We start from the raw sequence: 24,837 nt of genomic DNA, 5'->3' as shown, positions 1-24,837 counted from the left end.
TTTCATTTTACAGTCGCAACAAACGGGGCACTGCAGTACTTTGCAGCTCAGTTAACTTGTTGATTAAGACCAAGACACGGTCTGTGTATAGCAGTTCGCTCAGTTTAAATTTAATGATTGTTGTCGTCGATTGTTTGACATACTGTACAGTCGTCGTGCTTAAAAAATGACCCGGATGAACGGAGATCCCGATTGCTGAGACACAGATGAACGCGTTTCCCTGTATTGCTTCCTTGTAACGGCAGAGGGATTCGCCTGTTAATCAGGCTACCCGTTAACTCAACGTGCGGAACTGGTTGCGACACCAAAATCGCTGGCGCAAAATCCAATCATTTAATGTTGTTCCGTTCAGAACGTATTACTATCTGCCTTGGATCTGCCGATCCTAGAAATTTTGCTGAAGCTAGTTTCCAGCACAGTTAAAATGGCCGTTGAAATATTGCAGCCGTTAACTTCCATTAGCGCAATATTTCACAGGTGGAGACGCACGTGTTCTGTTTCCATTTTATTTATGTGCCAGGCTTTCCTGTTGATGACATGTTTCCATATTTCAATAGGCACCCTCGAAAAAGGCTATTTTCCCATAAATTGCTTGTCGAAAAAGCGAACGAAGGAAGATTGCACTCTAACGTTGGTCAACTATGGAATCATTAGAGTCGACAAGCAGTGTTTTCCAGATATGGAGGACTTCGGCAGTCGACTTTTCTTGAGGAACTGCCGCAGCATTCGCTTAAAATTCTTTAGGGGAACCAGAAATCAATGTATCAGGATGTTCGAACGACGATTTGAACCACCCTCCACTCAAGTATGGCTCAAATGGCTCTGAGCACTATGCGACTTAACTTCTGAGGTCATCAGTCGCCTAGAACTTAGAACTAATTAAACCTAACTAACCTAAGGACATCACACACATCCATGCCAGAGGCAGGATTCGAACCTGCGACCGTAGCGGTCGCTCGGTTCTAGACTGTAGCGCCTAGAACCGCACGGCCACTCCGGCCGGCACTCAAGTATGAGTGCAGTGTCTTAATCATTGTCTCATGTCACTACGTCACCGGGCTGGTAACCCGTTCCGGCCTCAGAAACAATACACATTGAAGGTTGAAATATGGAAATACTTGGAAAAAAAGTGGTGCGTTTCGCAGACCAATGACATACATGTCATTCTCCCCAACACAGATTCATCTAGTGTTGTATCATCAGGAATGACATCTGGCCATAGAAACAACTCACAGATATTACGAGAGGTACTCTTCAAGAGAGAGCCAACGCCCCCAAAGGCGAGGAGGTCCTTGTAACCCGCTGTTTGATGTTCTCATCTAGTTTTCTGTATGTCCAATCTGTCACAGATGTGTCTGCAGTCATAATAATAAAGAACTTGTTGATACATAACCAACACGGATTCAGAAAATATTGCCCGCATCTCGTGGTCGTGCGGTAGCGTTTTCGCTTCCCGCGCCCGGGTTCCCGGGTTCGATTCCCGGCGGGGTCAGGGATTTTCTCTGCCTCGTGATGGCTGGGTGTTGCGTGTTGTCCTTAGGTTAGTTAGGTTTAAGTAGTTCTAATTTCTAGGGGACTGATGACCATAGATGTTAAGTCCCGTAGTGCTCAGAGCCATTTGAACCATTTTGAATCATAAAATATTGTTCTTGTGCAACCCAACTAGTCCTTTATTCCCACGAAGTATTGAGTGCTGTCAACAAGGGATCTTAGATCGATTCCATATTCCTAGATTTCCAGAAGGCTTTTGATATTGTTCCTCACAAGCGACTATTAATCAAATTGCGTTCATATGAAGTATCGTCTCAGTTGTGTGACTGGATTCGTGATCTCCCCTCAGAGAGGTCATAGTTCTTAGTGATAGATGGTAAATCATCGAGTATAACAGAAGTGATATCTGGCCTTCCGCAAGGTAGTGCCATAGGCCCTCTGCTGTTCCTGATTTACATAAATTATCTAGGTGATAATCTGAGCAGCCCCCTTAGATTGTTTGCAGATGACACTGTAATTTACCGTCTAGTAAAACCATCAGACGATCAATTCCAATTACAAAATGATCTAGAGAGAATATCTGTATGGTGCGAAAAGTGGCAATTGGCACTATACAAAGAAAAGTACGAGGTCATCCACATGGGTACTAAAAGAAATCCGATAAATTTTGGGTATACGATAAATCGCACAAATCTAAGGGCTGTCAATTCGACTAAATACGTAGGAATTACAATTGTGAGCAACTTAAATTAGAAAGACCACATAGATAATGTTGTGGGGAAGACGAAACAAAGACTGCGCTTTGTTGGCAGAGCACTTAGAAGATGCGACAAACCCATTAAAGAGACAGCCTACATTACACTTGTCCGTCCTCTGCTGGAATACTGCTGCACGGTGTGGGGTCCTTACCAGGTGGGATTGACGGAGGACATCCAAAAAGTGCAAAGAAGGGCAGCTCGTTTCGTGTTATCCCGCAATAGGGGTGAGAGTGTCACTGATACGATACGCGAATTGGGGTGGCTGTCACTGAAACAAAGGCGGCCTTCTTTGCGGCGAGATCTATTTACGAAATTTCAATCACTAACTTTCTCTTCCGAATGCGAAAACATTTTGTTGACACCCACCTACGTAGGGAGAAATGATCATCATAATAAAATAAGAGAAATCAGAGCTCGAGCGGAAAGATTTAGGTGTTCTTTTTTATCACGCTCCATTCGACATTCGGGAGTGGAATGGTAGAGAAGTAGTATGAATACGGTTTGATGAACCCTTTGCCAGGCATTTAAGTGTGAATTGCAGAGTAACCATGTAGATGGAGATGTATGCACAAGCTGAATACTTATTTTCGGGGGAAATATTGAGTGGTATTCAGCAACATCTGGTTAGAAATCGGAAAATATTACAAGGAGTTATTCTTAATGAACAAAATATCATTGCACCACCTCTTTCAGTTCGCGGACCTTTTCATTATAATCTGCATTTCACAGGAAGCACATCGTAACTTCACCAACCAATATTAGGTTAACCACCGCATTGTAGGCAGTCGCCCACTTAGCGCGTGCGTAAGCGGTTGACGTGATGTTATGCAATCGCCATCGCAAATTGTTGTTCATGTGTGACCTACTGCTTTTCCCATACCAGATTTTTAGCTATATTTAAAACATCTATTATGTACAATTTCATAGCTTTTGGCCAAATACTTTTCAGTTACTTCACAAAAATCAGAGTTTCCAAGCCTGCTGAAAACTACTTCTATAAAGTGAAATTTTGCAGTACGATATGTTTTCATAACAGAAACATCCACAACCGACCATTTTGAGATATCTAAAACACTTAAGAAGTTATTCTTGTTTTTCTGTTTTTTATATACATTTTGCCTGCACTAAGTAGATTAAAAATAGTAAATCCGTGACCGTGAAACTTCAGCACGTTAATTTTTTGTCATTTAATGAATCTCTACCAAGTTTTAGATTTGTCATCTAAGAACTGCAGATACAGGAAATTAATTACGCGTTTGTTCAAAGCATTCATGCAGCAAAAGTGAGTGCTTTAAGAACTGCAGATACAGGAAATTAATTACGTGTTTGTTCAAAGCATTCATGCAGCAAAAGTGAGTGCTTTAAAAACTCGTATACTTAACAGTCTCCAAGCAAGAGAGACACACCTTGTCCAACTTCATCTTGTTGTACATACACCAACTGGATTGCTGCAAGTGAGTTAATATCAAAATTGTAGACGTTTGGTAAGATCAGGCGTTACAAAGGCGGAGGTGTTTTTATTCAGACGGAACGAGCTAAGAAGAGTGCTATAATCTGATCGGCGGCTCTTGTAAGAGAGATTCTCCATAAATTCTGGAGCTAGGAATCATCAGATTATAGTGTGAGTTCTTATAAGTAATGGGCCACGAAGCTCATAAACGTAGTCGCAGCAGAAAATAACAGGCGGTAGCCAGTTACGTCCTGTTTCCTGACCGCCTCGCCTCGGTTGACGAAAGACCTTAGAAAAATTCCACTACCACACCGAAATTGGAAGGGTAGGATGTGTGCGCTCTACAGCCTTAATATTGAACTTTAACTTTTCACACCTTTTAAAGTCGTGTACCAGTAATTATTTTGAGAGAAGCGGCGGCTAAATTAGACGGTTAAGCATTCCATGGCAATAAATTTTCACACCTCAATAAAGTATAGTGATTTGTGATACCAGTTTGTAGCATTTGAGTTAGTGGGACTTAAAAATTTCGCGATACCATCTGCACCTTAAGGAGAGCTAATTCATTGAACTAACCGTCTCAGACAATTATTTCTTCGTTTATATTTTAGTTCGGGCTCACTGATTCTTCTGGAGAAGAACATGGCATTAAACATGTTAACCAAACAGTTATCAGAGATTCGAATCGTGGTTTGCAGTTCAGAGCAGTACAAGATTCAGATTAAAGCATAAATGCATTTTCTTAAAGCGTGGTCTAAACTCTCAAGACATTCACAACCATTTCATGACAGCTGCGTAAATAAACGCTAAAGCGACCAACTTGATTGAATTCGGAATAGGTAAGTAAATACACTGCCTGATAAAAAAAAATGTTAAGCACCCGGAAAATATGGGCCGATGGTAATCTAACTTCGTACACAAACACACCATCGGCCAGTACGTAAATGATTGGAGCTACAACTCTCTGTGACAGGTAGAACGGCAACAAGAGTTCATTACTGTTGTTCGTGTTTGGTGTTGTTATCAGGCCTGATGCGACGTATAAGGGACGTGAACATCGTCAGATGTTGAGTGATCTATGTTAAGGCCACTGACATGCCGCGTACTCATGTGAGACTGCGTTAACTACACAGACTTTATCGTGGGCGTCCATTTGGCCGGGTCATCGAATCATACAATATCCAGATTTGTGGAGTATTCGTAAGTGACAATGGCCCAATGTTGGGAACATGAAGGCAGCCACACTCTTCGCCAAGGTTCCGCTCGGCCATATCTGATCACCGCAAAGGAGGATCGCTGTTATTGTGCGCCAAGCACATCGTAACCCCTTCCCATCTGCACTTTCCATCAGAGAGTAATTAATGGACTGCCTGCACCATTGGTTGGAGACCAGCTGCAGCCAGACACGGGAATTGCTGTCCCAAGCGTGGCCTGCAGTTAACCTACAACACAAACGACTGTGTCTGGTGCGATGCTATGCCCGGGAAGCATACATTGCTGATGAATGGTGTCGAATTATTTTCAGTAGTGAATTTCGGTTCTGCACTTCTGCAGTGACCATCGTGGACAAGAATGGCTGCGAGCTCGGAAGAGGTCCCGTTCTTCCAATGCCTTGGAGAGGCACAGCGCTGTTTCTCCTCCCTTCATTGTGTGGGGAGCCGTAGGGTATAATGTGTGTGTGTGTGTGTGTGTGTGTGTGTGTGTGTGTGTGTGTGTGTGTGTGTGTTCCTGAGGGACCAAACTTCTGAGGTCATCGGTCGCTAGACTTACACACTACTTAAACTAACTTAACCTTATTTATGCTAAGAACAACACACACGCACACACACACACCCATGCCCGAGGGAGGACTCGAACCTCCGGTGGGATGGGTCGCCATAGGGTATAGATTCACGTCACAGCTGGTACTGATTGAGGGAACTCTGAAGACACAAAGGTACGTCATGGACATCCGGAGTCCTCATGTGTAACATTTCGTGATACAGTTTTGTGGAGCCTTTTTTCAACAGAATAATGTTCGTCCACACATGGCACGTGTATCTGTGAACTGTCTGTGCTGTTGAGGTACTGCCGTGTCGAGCAAGATCCCCAGATCTGTCCCCGATAGACCAGCTAGGACGCCAACTCTCTCCCAGTGCCAGTATGCTGGATATCACAGACCAGCTTGCTTCAGGAGAGGGAACAACAACTTTATGACAGCCTTCCCAACCGAACCAGTGCCTGCATCCAGTCCAGACGAAAAGGAATGTCATACTGACAAGTGAACTAATACTGCCAGGTACTTTGTAAATTTGTCTAGATTTACACTGAAGAGCCAAACAAACTGGTACACCTGCCTAATATCATGTAGGGCCCCGGAAGCACACAGATGTGCCGCAACACGACGTACCATGGACTCCACTGGTGTCTGAAGTAGTGCTGGAGGGAACTGACACCATTAATCCTGCAGGACTGTCCATAAATCCGTAACAGTACCAGGGGGTGGAGATCTCTTCTCAACAGTACGTTGCAAGGCATCCCATACGCCCTCGATAATGTTCATATCTGAGGAGTCTGGTGGCCAGTGGAAGTGTTTAAACTCACAAGAATGTTCCTGTAGCAATTCTGGACGTGCGGGGTGTCGATTTGACCTGCTAGAACTGCCCAAGTCTGTCGAAATGCACAATGGACATCAATGGATGCAGGAGATCCGGCGGGATGCTTACGTACGTGTCACCTGTCAGTGTCGTATCTAGACATACCAGGGGTCTCATATCACTCCAACTGCACACGCCCCACACCATTACAGAGCCTCCACCAGCTTGATCAGTCCCCTGCTGACATGCAGGGTCAATGGTTTCATGAGGTTGTCTCCATACCCTTCAATGTCAATCCGCTCCATACAATTTGAAACGAGACTCGTCCGACCAGGCAACATGTTTCCAGTCATCAACAGTCCAATGTCGGTGTTGATGGGCCCAGGCGAGGCCTAAAGCTTTGTGTTGTGCAGTCATCAAGGCATGAGTGGGCCTTCGGCTCCGTAAGCCCACATCGATGATGTTTCATTGAATAGTTCGCATGCTGACAGTTGTTGATGGCCCAGCATCGAAATCTGCGCAATTTTGCAGAAGGGTTGCACTTCAGTCTCTTTGAACGATTCTCTGCAGTCGTTGTTTGTCCCGTTCTTGAAGGATGTTTTTCCAGGCGTATCAATGTGGAAGATTTGATATTTTATCGGATTCCTGATATTCACGATACACCCGTGAAATTATCGTACGAGAAAATCCCCACTTCATCGCTACCTCGAAGATGCTGTGTCCCATCGCTCGTGCGCCGACGGTAACACCATGTCCAAGTTCACTTAAATCTTGATAACCTGCCATTCTAGCAGTAGTAACCGATCTCACAACTGCGCCAGACACTTGTTGCCTTACATAAGTGTTGCCGATTCCAGCGCCGTTTTCTGCCTGTTTTCATATCTCTGTATTTGAATACGCATACCTATACCAGTTTCTTTAGTGATTCAGTGTAAAATCATTGACATATTATCAAATTCCCCTTCAGTCCATTTATGTCATAGATATTGCTTCTCCTCTTCTGGTGCATCACTTTTTTTGTCAGATAGCGTACGTTACGCAACCTTTTAAACTTATCAACGATCTGCTGCGTATAGCCCCAGATGTACAGCGTTTCATAACAAGGAAATGTAAGGTATATTTTAAGGAATGAAAAATATCACTTTCCCACTGTTTCCCTGCAGTCGTATGCCTAGCACATCTTACCTAATAGCGCTTAGTGTAACGGAAGCGCCGGCCGCGGTGGCCGAGCGGTTCTAGGCGCTTCAGTCCGGAACCGCGCGACTGCTACGGTCACAGGTTCGAATCCTGCCTCGGGCATGGATGTGTGTAATGTCCTTAGGTTAGTTAGGTTTAAGTAGTTCTAAGTTCTAGGGGACTGATGACCTCCGATGTTGAGTCCCACAGTGCTCAGAGCCATTTGAACCATTTTTTTTTGTAACGGATGCAGGACACTATATATTGCATGAAATCATTTGAATGTTTTGAAACTGGAGAAAGTGTATTTGGTTCAATGTTGCTGTATATTCGGTTCAGAACACCCATTCATAGCGTTATTGGCAAAACAGAAGGAAACGTCGCTAAAAGTTTATTACTTGTCTGTGCTGTGAGCTGCCAAGGTCAGTGAGAGGAAGCACCTCCGGTATGTTCAGCATCTGCGATGCGATAACGACAATGGGTCTCCTGCCTTTCTTATAGGCAGGTCTGTGTCTGTTCAGAATATATCACAGTCATTGCATTTACAAGATTAATTAACATCTCGCTAAGTGCACAAAAAGAAACAGCTTCTCACATAGCTCTCTTGTTGTTCTCTTGCAGTAAAAACCGTGTTAGCTGGCACAGCGGTTCACTTAGTGGGCTTGTATTGGGGAGAATTTGAGTTCTGATTACTGTGTAGTCGTCCTGAATTACGTTTTCCTCGTCTATCTGCATCGCTAAAAGAAAATACCAGTTTGGCTCACTTGGCAACGCCTCGGTTCTCTCTTCCATCATTCTCTGACTGTGCTAGACGACCTCGATTTAGACAAGGCGTTAAGCTCGAACCTAACTTTTCTATTCTTTGCAGTAAAAAATGGCATAGGTTTCTGTTACCCCTGGTAGTCTGTACCACTGGTCATTGTGCAGAATGTTTTACTATTTTTAACATAAAAACTTTAAGATAAACATGTTCGCTTGTGAACTCTGTGACTGTACTGGAATATTCTGCCACCGTACATTCCCTTTCTTTAATATGCTAGTTTTGAACACTCTTGTATATCTTCAGATGGCTGAAATAGTCCTCTTCTCAAGGTACAAACAAGCAAAGAAATGTTCTATTTTTTGTTATCTTGCTTGAACCTTCCAAGAACATGATTTTAGCGTGGCCATTCCTCTTGAAAAACTTAAATTTTTTACGTATCATATGCTTTTCATTTTTTGTCTTTTGTCTTTTGCAATTGAGATATTCATACCTCATAAATTGGTAAGAGATGGAACGGATCCCCCGTGGTACACAAAAAAGGTCCGAACGCTGTTGCAGAGGCAACGTAAAAAGCATGCGAAGTTCAGAAGAACGCGAAATCCCGAAGATGGGCTAAAATTTACAGACGCGCGAAATTTGGCACGTACTTCGATGCGGGATGCCTTTAATAGGTTCCACAACGAAACATTGTCTCGAAATTTGGTAGAAAATCCGAAGAAATTCTGGTCGTATGTAAAGTACACAAGCGGCAAGACGCAGTCAATACCTTCGCTGCGCAGTGCCGATGGTACTATTATCGACGACTGTGCCGCTAAAGCGGAGTTATTGAACGCAGTTTTCCGAAATTCCTTCACCAGGGAAGACGAATGGAATATTCCAGAATTTGAAACACGAACATCTGCTAGCATGAGTTTCTTAGAAGTAGATACCTTAGGGGTTGCGAAGCAACTCAAATCGCTTGATACGGGCAAGTCTTCAGGTCCAGATTGTATACCGATTAGGTTCCTTTCAGATTACGCTGATACTATAGCTCCCTACTTAGCACTCATATACAACCGCTCGCTCACCGATAGATCTGTACCTACAGATTGGAAAATTGCGCAGGTCGCACCAGTGTTCAAGAAGGGTAGTAGGAGTAATCCATTTAACTACAGACCTATATCATTGACGTCGGTTTGCAATAGGGTTTTGGAGCATATACTGTATTCAAACATTATGAATCACCTCGAAGGGAACGATGTATTGACACGTAATCAGCATGGCTTCAGAAAACACCGCTCTTGTGCAACGCAGCTAGCTCTTTATTCGCACGAAGTAATTGCCGCTATCGACAGGGGATCTCAAGTTGATTCCGTATTTCTAGATTTCCGGAAAGCTTTTGACACCGTTCCTCACAAGCGACTTCTAATCAAGCTGCGGAGCTATGGGGTATCGTCTCAGTTGTGCGACTGGATTCGTGATTTCCTGTCAGGAAGGTCGCAGTTCGTAGTAATAGACGGCAAATCATCGAGTAAAACTGAAGTGATATCAGGTGTTCCCCAGGGAAGCGTCCTGGGACCTCTACTGTTCCTGATCTATATAAATGACCTGGGTGACAATCTGAGCAGTTCTCTTAGACTGTTCGCAGATGATGCTGTAATTTACCGTCTAGTAAGGTCATCCGAAGACCAGTATCAGCTGCAAAGCGATTTAGAAAAGATTGCTGTATGGTGTGTCAGGTGGCAGTTGACGCTAAATAACGAAAAGTGTGAGATGATCCACATGAGTTCCAAAAGAAATCCGTTGGAATTCGATTACTCGATAAATAGTACAATTCTCAAGGCTGTCAATTCAACTAAGTACCTGGGTGTTAAAATTACGAACAACTTCAGTTGGAAGGACCACATAGATAATATTGTCGGGAAGGCGAGCCAAAGGTTGCGTTTCATTGGCAGGACACTTAGAAGATGCAACAAGTCCACTAAAGAGACAGCTTACACTACACTCGTTCGTCCTCTGTTAGAATATTGCTGCGCGGTGTGGGATCCTTACCAGGTGGGATTGACGGAGGACATCGAAAGGGTGCAAAAAAGGGCAGCTCGTTTTGTATTATCACGTTATAGGGGAGAGAGTGTGGCAGATATGATACACGAGTTGGGATGGAAGTCATTACAGCATAGACGGTTTTCGTCGCGGCGAGACCTTTTTACGAAATTTCAGTCACCAACTTTCTCTTCCGAATGCGAAAATATTTTGTTGAGCCCAACCTACATAGGTAGGAATGATCATCAAAATAAAATAAGAGAAATCAGAGCTCGAACAGAAAGGTTTAGGTGTTCGTTTTTCCCGCTCGCTGTTCGGGAGTGGAATAGTAGAGAGATAGTATGATTGTGGTTCGATGAACCCTCTGCCAAGCACTTAAATGTGAATTGCAGAGTAGTCATGTAGATGTAGATGTAGATAACTTTATATAACTTTGTCTTCAATACGATACGTTTACTCTACTTGCCTCTGTGGGAGAATGAATTTTTATGCGAATACATTAGTTTGAAAAGGTGTTACGCTCTCATCCGTAGTCAAGTACACTTAGGGTCTGTCCGATATGGACTCTCACTACTGAAACTAGTGTTCTAGCTGAGATTAAGATTCTCTACATGTGAAAATCATTTAAGCGTAGAACATATGCAGGGTAGTCGTCGAACATACAAGGGTGGACAAAAATTTGAAAACATCAAAAACACAATGTATTACAGTACCTAATACGGTGTAGGAAACCTTTTGGCATTCAAAATTGCTTCCAGTATGCTTGGAATGGATAAATACAGGCTCTGAAATATTTCAGAGGAATGTTGTGCCACACTTCCTGAAAACAGTGGGAAGTTCAGGTAACAATGATTGAGGTGGATAGCGAACATGCACCCTTCTCTCCTAAGTAGATCAATAAGGCTCAATAATACCGAGAGTTGGTGACTTTGGTGGCCAGGGTAGTTGCAAAAATTCACCCCCGTGTTCACAAAACCAGTCCTGGAAGAAGCGAGCTATGTGAACAGTGGACCTATCGTCTTGGAACACAGTACCATCGTTCTGGAACCAGCATTGGACCATGGGCTGGACCCTATCAGCCAAAATGGTCGCATAATTCCTTGCAATAATGCAACATTGCAGAGTAACCATGGGACGGAACGTCACGATATGGCTGCCAAAATTGTCACCGAAGCCACAGCCGTGTTTCACCCTTGGGACGTAATCTCGGACCGAAGGTGGAAACAGTGTGAAACAAGACTCGTCCGACCAAATGACACTCTCCCATTGCCCCATATTCCAGGTATTACAGTTTCAGCACCACGTTTTCCTTTTACGGACATTTCCATCACGATGAGAGGGTTTGGAATTCCAGCTCGTCCTGCATTTTCCAACTTATAGAGTCCTCTTTCTGTTGTTTTGGTACTGACAGGATTCGCGAGTGCTACTTTCAGTTCTGCACCGTCTTTTACAGCTGTCGTCCTATTTTTCGTCACAGTCCTCTTCAGTGACCGTCAGTCACGATAACTCAACTTAGTGTATTAAATTTGTCTGCTTTCCCTCTATGCGGTATAAATCTACGATAGGATGTCTCTCGTAACAACAAACAATTTGGCTAGGCTACCTTGTTTATGGAAGCATCCACCATACGAGAACCAGCAATTTGCCAACCTTCGACTTCACATATCACCGACATAGTGCACTCTCAACTGCACAGAACACTGTTCTGACCACGGCTGACACTTGCAACGTATTAAGGACATTGCACAGGTGCCGTTGCTGCACGGGATTAGCCGAGCGGTCTGAGGAGCTGCAGTCATGGACTGTGCGGCTGAACCCGGCAGAGGTTCGAGTCCGCCATCGGGCATGGGTGTGTGTATTTGTCCTTAGGATAATTTAGTTTAAGCACTGTGTAAGCTTAGAGACTGATGACCTTAGCAGTTAAGTCCCATAAGATTTCACACACAATTTGGGAAAGGTGCCGTTCGTGGTCAAATACAACAGCGCAACCTGCAGGCTTAGTTAGCAGTGCATTTCTGTACAGGCATCGATTTCTCAAGGTGTTTCTATCTACATCTACATCTACGTGGATAGACTGCAAATCACAAATCACATTTAAGTGCCTGGCAGAGGGTTCAACGAACCACCTTCACAATTCTCTATTACTCCAATCTCGTATAGCGCGCGAAAAGAACGAACACTTACATCTTTCCGTACGAGCTCTGATTTCCCTTATTTTATCATGGTGATCGTTTCTCGCCATATAGGTCGGTGTCAACAAAATATTTTCGTATTCGGAGGAGAAAGTTGGTGAATGGAATTTCGTGAGAAGATTCTCTCACAACGAAAAACGCCTTTCTTTTAATGATGTCCAGCCCAAATCCTATATCATTTCAGTGATACTCTCGCCCATATTTCGCGACAATACAAAACGTGCTCCCCTTCTTTGAACGTTTCCGATGTACTCCGTCAGTCCTATCTGGTAAGAATCCCACACCGCGCAGCAGTGTCCTACAAAGAGGACGGACAGGCTTAGTGTAGGCAGTCTCCTTAGTAGATCTGTTACATTTTCTAAGTGTCCTGCCAATAAAACGCAGTCTTTGGGTAGCCTTCCCCACAACATTTTCAATGTGTTCCTTCCAATTTAAGTTGTTCGTAATTGTAATACCCAGGTATTTAGTTGAATTTACGGCTTTTAGATTTGATTGATTTATTGTGTAACCGCAGTTTAACGAGTTCATTTTAGCACTCATGTGGATGACCTCACACTTTTCGTTATTCAGGGTCAACTGCCAATTTTCGCACCATTCAGAAATCTTTTCTAAATCGTTTTGCAATTTGTTTTGATCTTCTGATGACTTTATTAGTCGATAAACGACAGCGTCATCTGCAAAAAACCTAAGACGGCTGCTCAGATTGTCTCCCAAAACGTTTATATAGATAAGGAATAGCACATGGCCTTTAACACCACCTTGGGGAACGTCAGAAATCACTTCTGTTTTACTCGATGACTTTCCGTCAGTTACTACGAACTGTGACTTCTCTGACAAGAAATCACGAATCCAGTCACATAACTGAGACGATATTCCATAAGAACGCAATTTCACTACAAGCCGCTTGTGTGATACAGTGTCAAAAGCCTTCCGGAAATATATTTGACCAACCACGTCTTATAGAAATTTTCTTCCAAGCAAAGCCAGTCCGTTGCTTATGAAGTTTTCCGTGCTTCAGCAACCCCGGTCACATGAGGTGACGCATCATGCCAGTGTTCCCTCGAGGCATACAAATGCCGGCAGCCGTAAGGCGCACGATCTGACGCGCTCACTACTTCCAAGAGAGTTATTCTGCTAACACAGCATCTCATACAGCAGCTAAGTGAAGATTTTAAAAAAATGCTATATACATTGTCTGTAGCCTTCCAGAAAGTATATGCTACGTAAATTTCACTGTAGGAAATACTGCAACCAGTCAAAAGCTTTTTAAAATGATTTTCTTCTGCCGTTACTAGTTTCGTATATAGCCCATCGTCAGACGGTAACGATGATTCCTAGGTATCATTCACATTTTTGTCCTAAAATGTACGAAAGTTTTTGTGATTACATGATTTACAAAATATTTTATGTTGTATATAAGCTCAACACATTGTACTTACTTTATGAAAGTTCCCCTTTACATATTATAATGGATAGGTTTCATTCTCTTTCTCGATCCGTGCTGATCCATGAGCTAAAGTAAATACAAGATGATGGATATATTTGCTTACATCGGCTTCAAATTTGATGTTCCAAAGAACATGATACCTACAAGAAAATCATACAACTCGTTTACTTTGAAATGTTATAAATAATACTCTACTGACATACAGAACTTTCGTCACTGGATATTACCAACAGCTTTCAAACCTAAATAATTAAATGTATAGCTACTACAAAAGAAGTATGTTTGCAGTAGCTCCAGAAGAGTGCCATATCTGTACACATATCACGTTCTTTGGTACATCAAGTCAGCAGCCGATGTAAACAATTGTATCCGCCAACTTGCATTTTGTTTAACTCGTGGATCAGCGTGGATCGAAAAAGACAATCAAATCTCTCTCTTATAGTACGTAAAGGTGAGATTTTCATGAAGTAGTACAATGCACACCGAAGCACAAAAAACAACTGATATAGGCATGCGTATTCAAATACAGAGGTACAAAAACAGGCAGTATATGGCGCTGCGGTCGGCAACGCTTATATAAGACAACAAGTGCCTAGCGCAGATGTTAGATCGGTTACTGCTGCTACAATAGCAGGTTATCAGGATTTAAGTGAGTTTGAACGTTGTGTGTTATAATCGGAGCACGATGATGGGACACAGCATCTCCGATATAGCGATGAAGTAGAGATTTTCCCGTACGACCATTTAATGAGTGTACCGTGAATACCAGGAATCCGGTAAAACATCAAATCTTCGATATCACTGCGGCCTGAAAAAGATCCTGCAAGAACGTGATCAACAACGACTGAATAGAATCGTTCAACTTGACATATGTGCAACCCTTGCACAAATTGCTGCAGATTTCAATGCAGGGCCATCAAAAGTGTCAGCGTGCGAACCATTCAACGAAACTCCACCGATATGTGCTTTCGGCGCCGAAGGTCCACTCGTGTACCCTTGATAACTGCACGATACAAAGCTTTACGTCTCGCCTGGGCCCGTCAACACCGACATTGGACTGTTGATGACTGGAAACATGTTGCAAGGTCGGACAAGTCTCGTTTCAAATTGTATCGATTGGATGGACGTGTATGGGTATGGATACAAACTCATGAATCCATGGATCCTGTAGGTCAGCAGAGAACTGTTCAAGGTTGTGGAGGTTCTGTAACGTGGGACGTGTGCAGTTGAAGTGATATGGCGTACGTCTAGATACGTCTTGGTACGTCTAGATACGACTCTGACAAGTGACACGTACGTAAGGATCCTGTCTGTTCACCTGCATCCATTCAAGTCCATTGTGCATTCTGACGAACCTGGGAAATTCCAGCAGGACAATGTGACTCCCCAAATGTCCGTAATTACTACAGAGTGGCGCCATAACAACTCTTCTGAGTTTAAACGCTTCCGCAGGCCACCAAACTCCCCAGACATGACAATTATTGAGCGTATCTGGGATACCTTGCAACGTGCTGTTCAGAAGAGATCTCCACGTCCTGGTACTGTTACGGACTTATGGACAGCCGTTCAGGATTCATGGTGTCAGTTCCTTCCAGCACTACTTCAGACATTAGTCGGGTCCTGTCCCCTTCGCGTTGCGGTACTTCTTCGTGCTCGCTGGGCCCCTACACTATATTAGGCAGGTGTACCAGTTTCTTTGGCTCTTCAGTGAATGAAGTTTGTATACAACGTAAAATCTTTTGCAAACTATTTAGTCACAAAAACTTTGCTATATTTTGGGATAAAAATTTAAAATGGTTTCTAAACCATGTAATTAAAAAACTTAGTTATATTGTAGGACACAAATGTAAAACTTGCCAAGAAATCAACGTAACCACCTGACGATAGGCTGAGGCCCGAAACACGTCACGGTATAATAAAATCATTTCTAAAATACTTGTAGCTTGCCGACAGTGTATCACTGGCTAAAGTGCATTTGGATAGTGTGAGAGTTCATCTCTTCTTCCCCAAATACCCTTACCTGTGGTTTCACTCTTCTCGATTTCTGTCACTCGCTTAAGTCCGTTATCGTCACGTTGTTTGTCACTCCTCTCACCTACGCCGACCCTCTCCCAGATGCGTCGTTCAACAGCTAACTAGGTTTGCACACTTCTTCAGATTTCCCAGTAAAACCCAGACTTCTCGCAGAGAAGTACCAGCCTCTCTCCACTTCCTAATGAACGTGAGCGCTGTCGCGCCTCTGACAACATACTCTAATGAGACAGAACATTATGACCACCGACCTGCTATCGATATAAACCCGTCCAGGCAATAGCAGCGCCAACTGGCGAGGAATAACTGCTATTCAGACACACGCACGTGCACCTAGTACCAATGTGCGTGCTGTCCGTGAGTAGAATGGGGCAGGTTCGTGATGTATCTTAGTTTGACCGAGGGCAGAATATGATGGCCCCGCGGCTCGGCACGAGCATTTCGGAAACTGCAGGACTTGTCGGGCGTTCGAACTGTGCTGTGCTGTCGCGAAACCAAGGCGAAACCACATCCAAAAGTCGTCCGCTTGGACGACCACCTCCGATTACAGATGTCGTCATAGACAAGGCTGACTGGCAATAGGGGACAAGACAGCGAACTGTGGTGGAGCTAATATCACACATTAATGCCGGCCAGGCTACAATGTGTCTGAACACACAGTGCACCGAATACTCGCTAACGATGGGCCTCCGCAGCCAACTACCAACACAGCTGCCAATGCTCACACCACGATATCGGCAACTACGACTGAAATGGGCACGTGACCATCGGCACTGGTCGTTGGCGCAGTGGCAGAGTGTTGCTTGGTCTGATGAATCGCGATTCCTTATTCATCACGCCTATGGGAGGGCGCGAATCCGTCGTCTTCCAGGGAAACAGCTCCTTGACACCTGTGTTGCAAGACGGAGGCAAGCTGGCGGCGGCTCCACTATACTCTGGGGAACATTTACGTGGTTATCCATTGGTCCATTGGAACTCTTGCAAGATACAATCACGGCCAAGGTGCATCGTACACTGGTTGGAGACCACCTACAGCCCTTCATGGCGATCGTGTTTCCAGACGGCAGTGGCATTTTTCAACTAGATAATGCACCATTTCACAAGGGCAGAAATGTGATCGAGTGGTTCGAGGAACACAGTGGCGAGTTCCAATTGATGCACTGGCCCCCCAACCCGCCAGATCTGAACCCGATCGAACACATTTGTGATGTGATTGAACGTGGCGTCACAGCTCATCACCGCCACTCCCCGGGATTTACGGGAATTAGGTGACTTGTGTGTGCAGATGTGGTGCCAACTCCCTAAAACGACCTACTAAGGCCTCGTTGCTTCCACGCCGCTGTTCTAACAAGGGAACCTCCCCATCGCACCCCCTCAGATTTAGTTATAAGTTGGCACAGAGGATAGGCCTTGAAAAACTGAACACAGATCAATCGAAAAAACAGGAAGAAGTTATGTGGAACTATGAAAAAAATAACCAAAATATACACACTGGGTAGTCCATCCAAAAGATACGCAACATCAAGGAGTATCTGAGGTCAGGAGCGCCGTGGTCCCGTGGTTAGCGTGAGCAGCTGCGGAACGAGAGATCCTTGGTTCAAGTCTTCCCTCGAGCTTGAAGTTTATTTTCACAAAGTTAGGATCTGTTCGTTCGTTCACTGACGTCTCTGTTCACTGTAATAAGTTTAGTGTCTGTGTTTTGCGACCGCACCGCAAAACCGTGCGATTGTTATTGAAGTCGCGGGCTATATTTGCTGGGTTCATATTGCCCACGGAATACACCTCAAGTATTTAATGCACTCTCGTCCAAAGTAGCGAACAGTCAACTGCCAGCCAGGGAGCCTCGTTAGCAGGAATACTCTCTCTTCTGTGCGCTGTAGTCGACTGACGTCGTGTGTTTCGATGTTTGTTTAGGTGTAGCGCCCCATACTACTGCGCAGTTACCTCCCATCGGACGGACAGATAATAATTGTCTGAAAATAAAAAATTAAACTTTTCATACGAGGGAAGACTTGAACCAACAACCTTTTGTTTCGTAGCTGCTCACGCTAACCACGGGACCACGGTGCGCCTGAGTTCATAGTTTCCTTGATGTTGCCTATCTTTCGCATGGACTACTCAGTTTCTATATTTTGCTTATTTTCTTCAGTTCCACACACCTTCTTCCTCTTTTCTCGATTGATCTGTGCTCAGTTTTTCAAGGCCTGTCCACTGTGCCAACTTATATCTAAATCTGAGGGAGGCGCGATGGGGAGGTTTCCTTGTAAGTGCCGAAGATGGACATACCGCCTATGAGATAGGCGGTCATAATGTTCTGGCTGATCAGTGTATGCCTACTTCTCTTCATCCGTACTGACTCGGCATTCCGCCCGGAGGTAACCTACATGACTTTAAACTGTTAACCTTAACTCACTTCCTCCGTCCTGATCCATAACCCTGTGTCGGACTCTATCTTCCCTGTCAGCCATAGTCTGTACTTCTTCCGTCCCTTAGGTAAACCGAGTCTCTTTTATCTGAACCTTTACCTCTAACTTCCTAAAATAATATCTCCATAAAAATCTTGACGTGCATTCCATTTGACAAGGCCCCACAAATATCACTTCAGGCTCACGATACTATCATATTCATGTAATTCCTCTACACGTACCTCTCTATCCAAAGGCCGCTTTTTCCCGATGGCAGTGCCCTTATTAACAGACTGCGAGTGGTGGCGCAGCATAAAAGACACTTCATTCGTTTCCGGGAGGAACCCAGTTTAAACCTCCGTCTGGTCATCGACATTTCCGTTTTTCGCATTTTCCTTATATAGCTGAAGGTGAATGTCGGAGTGGTTCCTTCTAAATGGCACGACTGATTTTCTTCCCTATACTTTAGCGAGACGAGCATGTGCTCCGTACCTAATGACCTCGTTGTCGACGGGACGTTAACTCGTATCTTCGTTTCTTTGATCATCAGTGTTCCGGAAGTGCACTTCTTTTATCAACCGGGTCACCACCCACATCGTTGTATGTAGTGCAGGTCAATTTTAATTTTAACGGATTTCATTATTTCAAATTTTGAAGAGCATGTATACAGAGAGCCGCTATCATGAAATCAATACATGTCATAAAAATGTGTGTGTGAGTGTGTGTGTGTGTGTGTGTGTGTGTTCGAAAAAACTTGGTCCACAGATCAATTACTGTCGGGCAACAAACAATTCCTCTGTGTGTGTGTGTGTGTGTGTGTGTGTGTGTGTGTGTGTGTGTGTGTGTGTGTGAGAGTATGTGAGGGGGTGGGGGAGAACCACCTACCTACCACATTTCAGGTGATATGACATCATAAACAGTATGTTGCATGAAAAACTGCCGCGTCATGAATGACATTTAAATGTTCTACTTCTGCGCTACTAATTCTATTCGCAATAAATTTCGCAGGCAGTGTCTACATGTGCTGACAAATCACCTATAAAAGGGTATATTGTTACCATACATATTTCAGGAGATATGACGTCATAAACGATGGGATGCGTAAAAATACTACCACATGAAATTTAAAACTTCTCCGCTACTAACTCTATTCGCAACACATTTTGCTAAGTGTATTCAAATACGCTTCTGAATGCACCTACACAAATATGTCACTGTATCACACAGTCCAAGAGATATGACGTCATAAATTCCAAGATTCGTAAAAGAAATGCAACATCAAGCATGACGTTTTAATACATTTATTCTGTACTAGGAAGACACTCCTGCAGTCGAGTCAACTTAAGGTAATCCCTGGAACCTAGTTACGCTTTTGACAGCTTTCAACTGCGAAGTGCAAACGGCTGTATGCGAAAACAATAGCAGTCTACTGAGCCATGCAAGAGGCATTGCCATAGATACGTTCACAAAATCGTGTTGTAGACACTCGAAGCAGCTGCGCCCACCGTACAGAAACTGCCCGGAATCATGTTTCTTAACTTGGATACTTTACTTATGCAATTGTACATTATGCATACTTCTTTGTATTTCTGATTCAGAATTTCAAATGTGTTTTCATGAACACGTGGAAATGAAGTTTTTTCGATAGTTCACTGCAAAAACTGTTCATTTTTTTGTTTTCGTTTCTAATAGAAAATTGGCAGAATGAATACCAGGGCAATGCCGGGATTGTCAAATAGTAATCAACAAATGAAAACATTATGACATAATTATCTAAACATTTTTGTTGGATGTTTCAGAACCTGAAGAAGCTGAACATCTCCTACCTACGGCACATGACACCGAACATCCTGCTGGGACTCATGCCCTGCTTCAACTCTCTGGTTAGCCTCAATCTCAGCATGACCATGGCCACCGACCAGGTAAGACGCCTTCTTTCCTTCCTGTTTCCTTGTTATTGTTACGATTTATCTGGCGATGTTCTGTTACGCAAGACTGCATTTACACTACTGGCCATTAAAATTGATACACCAAGAAAATATGCAGATGATAAACGGGTATTCATTGGACAAATATATTATACTAGAACTGACACGTGATTACAGTTTCACACAGTTTGGTTGCATAGATTCTGAGAAATCAGTACCCAGAACAATCACCTCTGGCCGTAATAACGGCCTTATACGCCTGGGCATTGAGTCAAACAGAGCTTGGATGGCGTGTACAGGTACAGCTGCCCATGCACCATCAACACGATACCACAGTTCATCAAGAGTAGTGACTGGAGTATTGTGACGAGCCAGTTGCTCGGCCACCATTGACCACACGTTTCCAATGTGCTGGCCAGGGCAGCAGTCGAACATTTTCTGTATCCAGAAAGGCCCGTACAGGACCTGCAACAAACGGTCGTGCATTATCCTGCTGAAATGTAAGATTTCGCAGGCATCGAATGAAGGGTAGAACCACGGGTCGTAACACATCTGAAATGTAACGTCCACTGTTCAAAGTGCCGTCAATGCGAACAAGAGGTGGCCGAGACGTGTAACCAATGGCACCCCATACCATCACGCCAGGTGATACGCCAGTATGGCGATGACGAATACACGCTTACAATGTGCGTTCACTGCAATGTCACCAAACACGGATGCGACCATCATGATGCTGTAAACAGAGCCCGGATTCATCCGAAAAAATGACATTTTGCCATTCGTGCACCCAGGTTCGTCGTTGAGTACACCATCGCAGGCGTTCCCGTCTGTGATGCAGCGTCAAGGGTAACCGCAGCCATGGTCTCTGAGCTGATAGTCCATGCTGCTACAAACGTCGTCGAAATGTTCGTGCACGAGGTTGTTGTCTAGCAAACATCGCCATCTGTTGAGTCAGGGATTGAGACATGGCTGCACGATCCGTTACAGCCATGCGGATGAGATGCCTGTCATCCCGACCGCTAGTGATACGAGACCGTTGGGATCCAGCACGGCGTTCCGTATTATCCTCTTGAACCCACCGATTCCATATTCTGTTAACAGTCATTGGATCTCGACCAACGCGAGCACCAATGTGGCGATACCATAAACCGCAATCACGATAGGCTAAATCCGACCTTTATCAAAGTCGGAAACGTGATGGCACGCATTTCTCCTCCTTACACGAGGCATCACAACAACGTTTCACCAGGTAACGCCGGTCAAGTGCTGTTTGTGTATGTGAAATCGGTTGGAAACTTTCCTCATGTCAGCACGTTGTAGGTGTCGCCACCGGCGCCAACCTTGTGTGAATGCCCTGAAACGCTAATCATTTGCATATCACAGCATCTTCTTCCTGTCGGTTAAATTTCGCGTCTGCAGCACGTCATCGCCGTGGTGTAGCAATTTTAATGTCCAGTAGTGTACATTTACTGAGGTTTTTTTTATTTTAAGGAGGAGCCAGTATCAAATTCTGTCCATCAAGATTCAGGTTTCCCGTGGCTTCCTTCAATCAAATGAAAAGGATACTGGAATTTATTCCTCATCCCTATGTAGCTCATTTAGTGCACCGTCTGTAATGATGTCGGCCGTGATGTGATGATAATCTGTAACTTCCCTTCCAAAAAAAAAGTAACTAACATTTCATTATACTGTAGATGTAATACAAGGAACTGAAATATGCAGTGAAATGTTTATAAAGACGATCAAAAAGTTTACATTTGAGGGCGTTGCTGCAGTGTACATGCAACGTAGAGCTACTCTTATGGAGTATACAAGGACCGACACGTAGGTTAGGGCTGAGTTAGCATTCGTGTCTTTCCGACGTGCGTCCGATAAATGAGGAAACGTTAACTATGACGACGTTTTATTATCAGATGCGTCCGACAGGACCAACGTGCTCTTGTTGTTTCCTTGGCTGCCGAAAGACAAACACCGGCAGATATCTATCGAATAATGGAGAAAGTGTATGGGACAGCCTTCCGGAGCGGGAAGGAGCGCCTGGCCCCCGGCACGAATCCGCCCGGCGGACTTGTGTCGAGGTCCGTTGAGCCAACCAGTCTGTGGATAGTTTTTAGGCGGTTTTCCATCTGCCTCGGCGAATGCGGGCTGGTTCCCCTTATTCCGCCTCAGCTACACTTTTTCGGCGACTGCTGCGCAAACAAGTTTTCCACGTATGCGTATACCACCATTATTCTACTACGCAAACAGGTGGGTTACACTCGTCTGGTGTGAGACCTTCCCTTGGGAGGGAGGGCGGGAACACGGGGGTCCACCGAGAGCCGAACCGCACAATAACCCTTGGTTCGATGTAGGGCGGCGGAGGGGTGAAGTGGACTGCGGTAGTCGTCGTGGGGTTGTGAATCACTGCGGCTGCGGCGCGGACGGAGCCTCTCTGTCGTTTCTAGGTCCCCGGTTCACATACAACATGGGACAGCCAGTCCGTCGAAAACCATCGTTGTGGAGTGGGTGCTAGTGCTTCATGATAACGCACGCCCCCCGTATAACAAATGTAACACAGAAGTTACGCCAACTCAAGTGGGGTACACTCGAGCACCCGCCCTGTAGTCATGATCTCACTACATGCGATTACTACTCTTTAAGCCTCTTAAAAGAGTCCTTTAAGGGTCGATAATGATGTGCAGCAGGATATTACGGACTTCTTCACGCAGCAGGACACGATGGTTTACCTAACTGGTATCTTCAATATGATGCGTTGGTGGGATGATTACCTCAATGCTCATGGCGATTTATCGTAATCGGCATACCGATACTGAACTGTTCGGCCTTCGGACGGAAAATTTTTGATCGTCCCTTATACTTACTATGCGTACGCCTGACTAAGACAATAATTGCTCTACTATAGGGGTAGCACAAAAATATGGAAAAACTGCGACAAATTCGCACTTGAACATAACTGCAGATGCTAACTAAGCCTGCAGGTTGCGATGTTGTATTTCGACACGAAAGGTACCTGTGCAATGTCCTCAATACTTTGCAAGTCGTGCACAGAACAGTGTTCCGTGTAGTTGTGAGTCCGGCATGTCGGAGCTAAGTGAAGTCGAACGTGGGAAAATTGCCGTTGCTCGTTTGGCTGGTGCTTCCGTAAAAAGGGAGCCAAAGTGTTTGGTGTTACAAGGGACAGCCTAGCGTAGATTTATACTGCATACAGGGAAAGCAGAAAAAACATCCCTACGTAATTATTCTGCCATTCACAATAAAGTGCCTGGCAGAGGGTTCAACGAACCACCTTCAAGCTGTCTCTATACCGTTCCACTCTCGAACGGCACGAAGGAAAAACGATCACTTAATTTTTTCTGTGCGAGCCCTTATTTCTCTTATTTTATCGTGATGATCATTTCTCCCTATGTAGGTGTGTGCCTACATAATGTTTTTGCAATCGCAGGAGAAAACTGTTGATTGAAATTTCATGAGAAGATCCCGTCGCAACAAAAACGCCTTTCTTTTAATGATTGCCACTCCAATTGAAGTGGCACTATCTCCCCTACTTCGCGATGATACAAAACGAGTTGCCATTCTTTGTACTCTTCCGATATCAGCCGTCAGTCCCATCTGATGAGGATCCCACACCGCACAGCAATACTCCATAATAGGGCGCACAAGTGTGGTGTAAACAGTCTCTTTAGTAGACCTGTTGAACCATCTAAGTGTTCTACCAATAAATCGCAATCTTTGGTTGGCTCTACCCACATTATCTATGTGATCGTTCCAATTTAGGATATTTATAATTGTAATCCCTAAGTATTAAGTTGTATTTACACCCTTCAGATTTCTGTGACTTCTCGCGTAATCAAAATTTTGCGGATTTTTTTTAGTACTCATGTGAATAACTTCACACTTTTCTTTATTCAGGTTCAATTGCCACTTTTCGCACCATACAAATATCTTATCTAAATCATTTTGCAATTTTTTTTGGTCATCTGATGACTTTACAAGACGGTAAATGGCAGCATCATCTGCAAACAATCTGAGACGGTTACTGAGTTTGTCTCCTATCTCATAATATAGATCAGGAACAATAGAGGGCCTATAACACCTCCTTGGGGAAAGCTAGATATTATTTCTGTTTTACTCGATGACTTTCCGTCTATTACTACGAACTGTGACCTTTCTGACAGGAAACCACGAATCCAGTCGCACAACTGAGGCAATACTACATAGGTACGCAGTTTGGTTAGAAGAAGTTTGTGAGAAATGGTGTCGAAAGCCTTCTTCTAGAAATCTACATATATGGAATCAATTTGACATCCCCTGTCGATAGCTCTCATTACTTCATGAGTATAAAGAACTAGTTGTGTTTCGCAAGAACGATATTTTCTGAATCCGTGCTGACTACGTGTCAATACATCGTTCTCTTCCAGGTACTTCATAATGTTAGAATACAGTATATGTTCCAAAACCCTACTGCAAATCGACGTTACTGATATTTGGCCTGTAATTCAACGGATTACTCCTACCTCCCTTTTTGGGTATTGGTGTGATTTGAGAAATTTTCCAGCCTTTAGGTACGATTCTTTCTGTCATAACAGGGAAGAAAGTGT

General features: G+C 44.1%; 1 protein-coding gene across 2 annotated transcripts in view; it reads left to right on the top strand.

Annotated features, from left to right (window-relative positions):
• Positions 1-24,837, top strand: part of LOC126298749 (uncharacterized) — a 527,298-nt gene that overhangs the window by 405,594 nt on the left and 96,867 nt on the right. For both annotated transcript variants that reach the window (XM_049990194.1, XM_049990195.1), the window contains exon 3: positions 20,111-20,233. In XM_049990194.1, the coding sequence (XP_049846151.1) occupies positions 20,111-20,233 (123 nt within the window). The remainder of the gene's footprint in view (positions 1-20,110; positions 20,234-24,837) is intronic.

This window comes from Schistocerca gregaria, chromosome X (assembly GCF_023897955.1).
Source record: "Schistocerca gregaria isolate iqSchGreg1 chromosome X, iqSchGreg1.2, whole genome shotgun sequence".
In the NCBI taxonomy this organism is placed as follows: Eukaryota; Metazoa; Arthropoda; class Insecta; order Orthoptera; family Acrididae; genus Schistocerca; species Schistocerca gregaria.
Note: the sequence above shows the minus strand (reverse complement) of the source record. Positions and strands in the feature narration are given on the sequence as shown.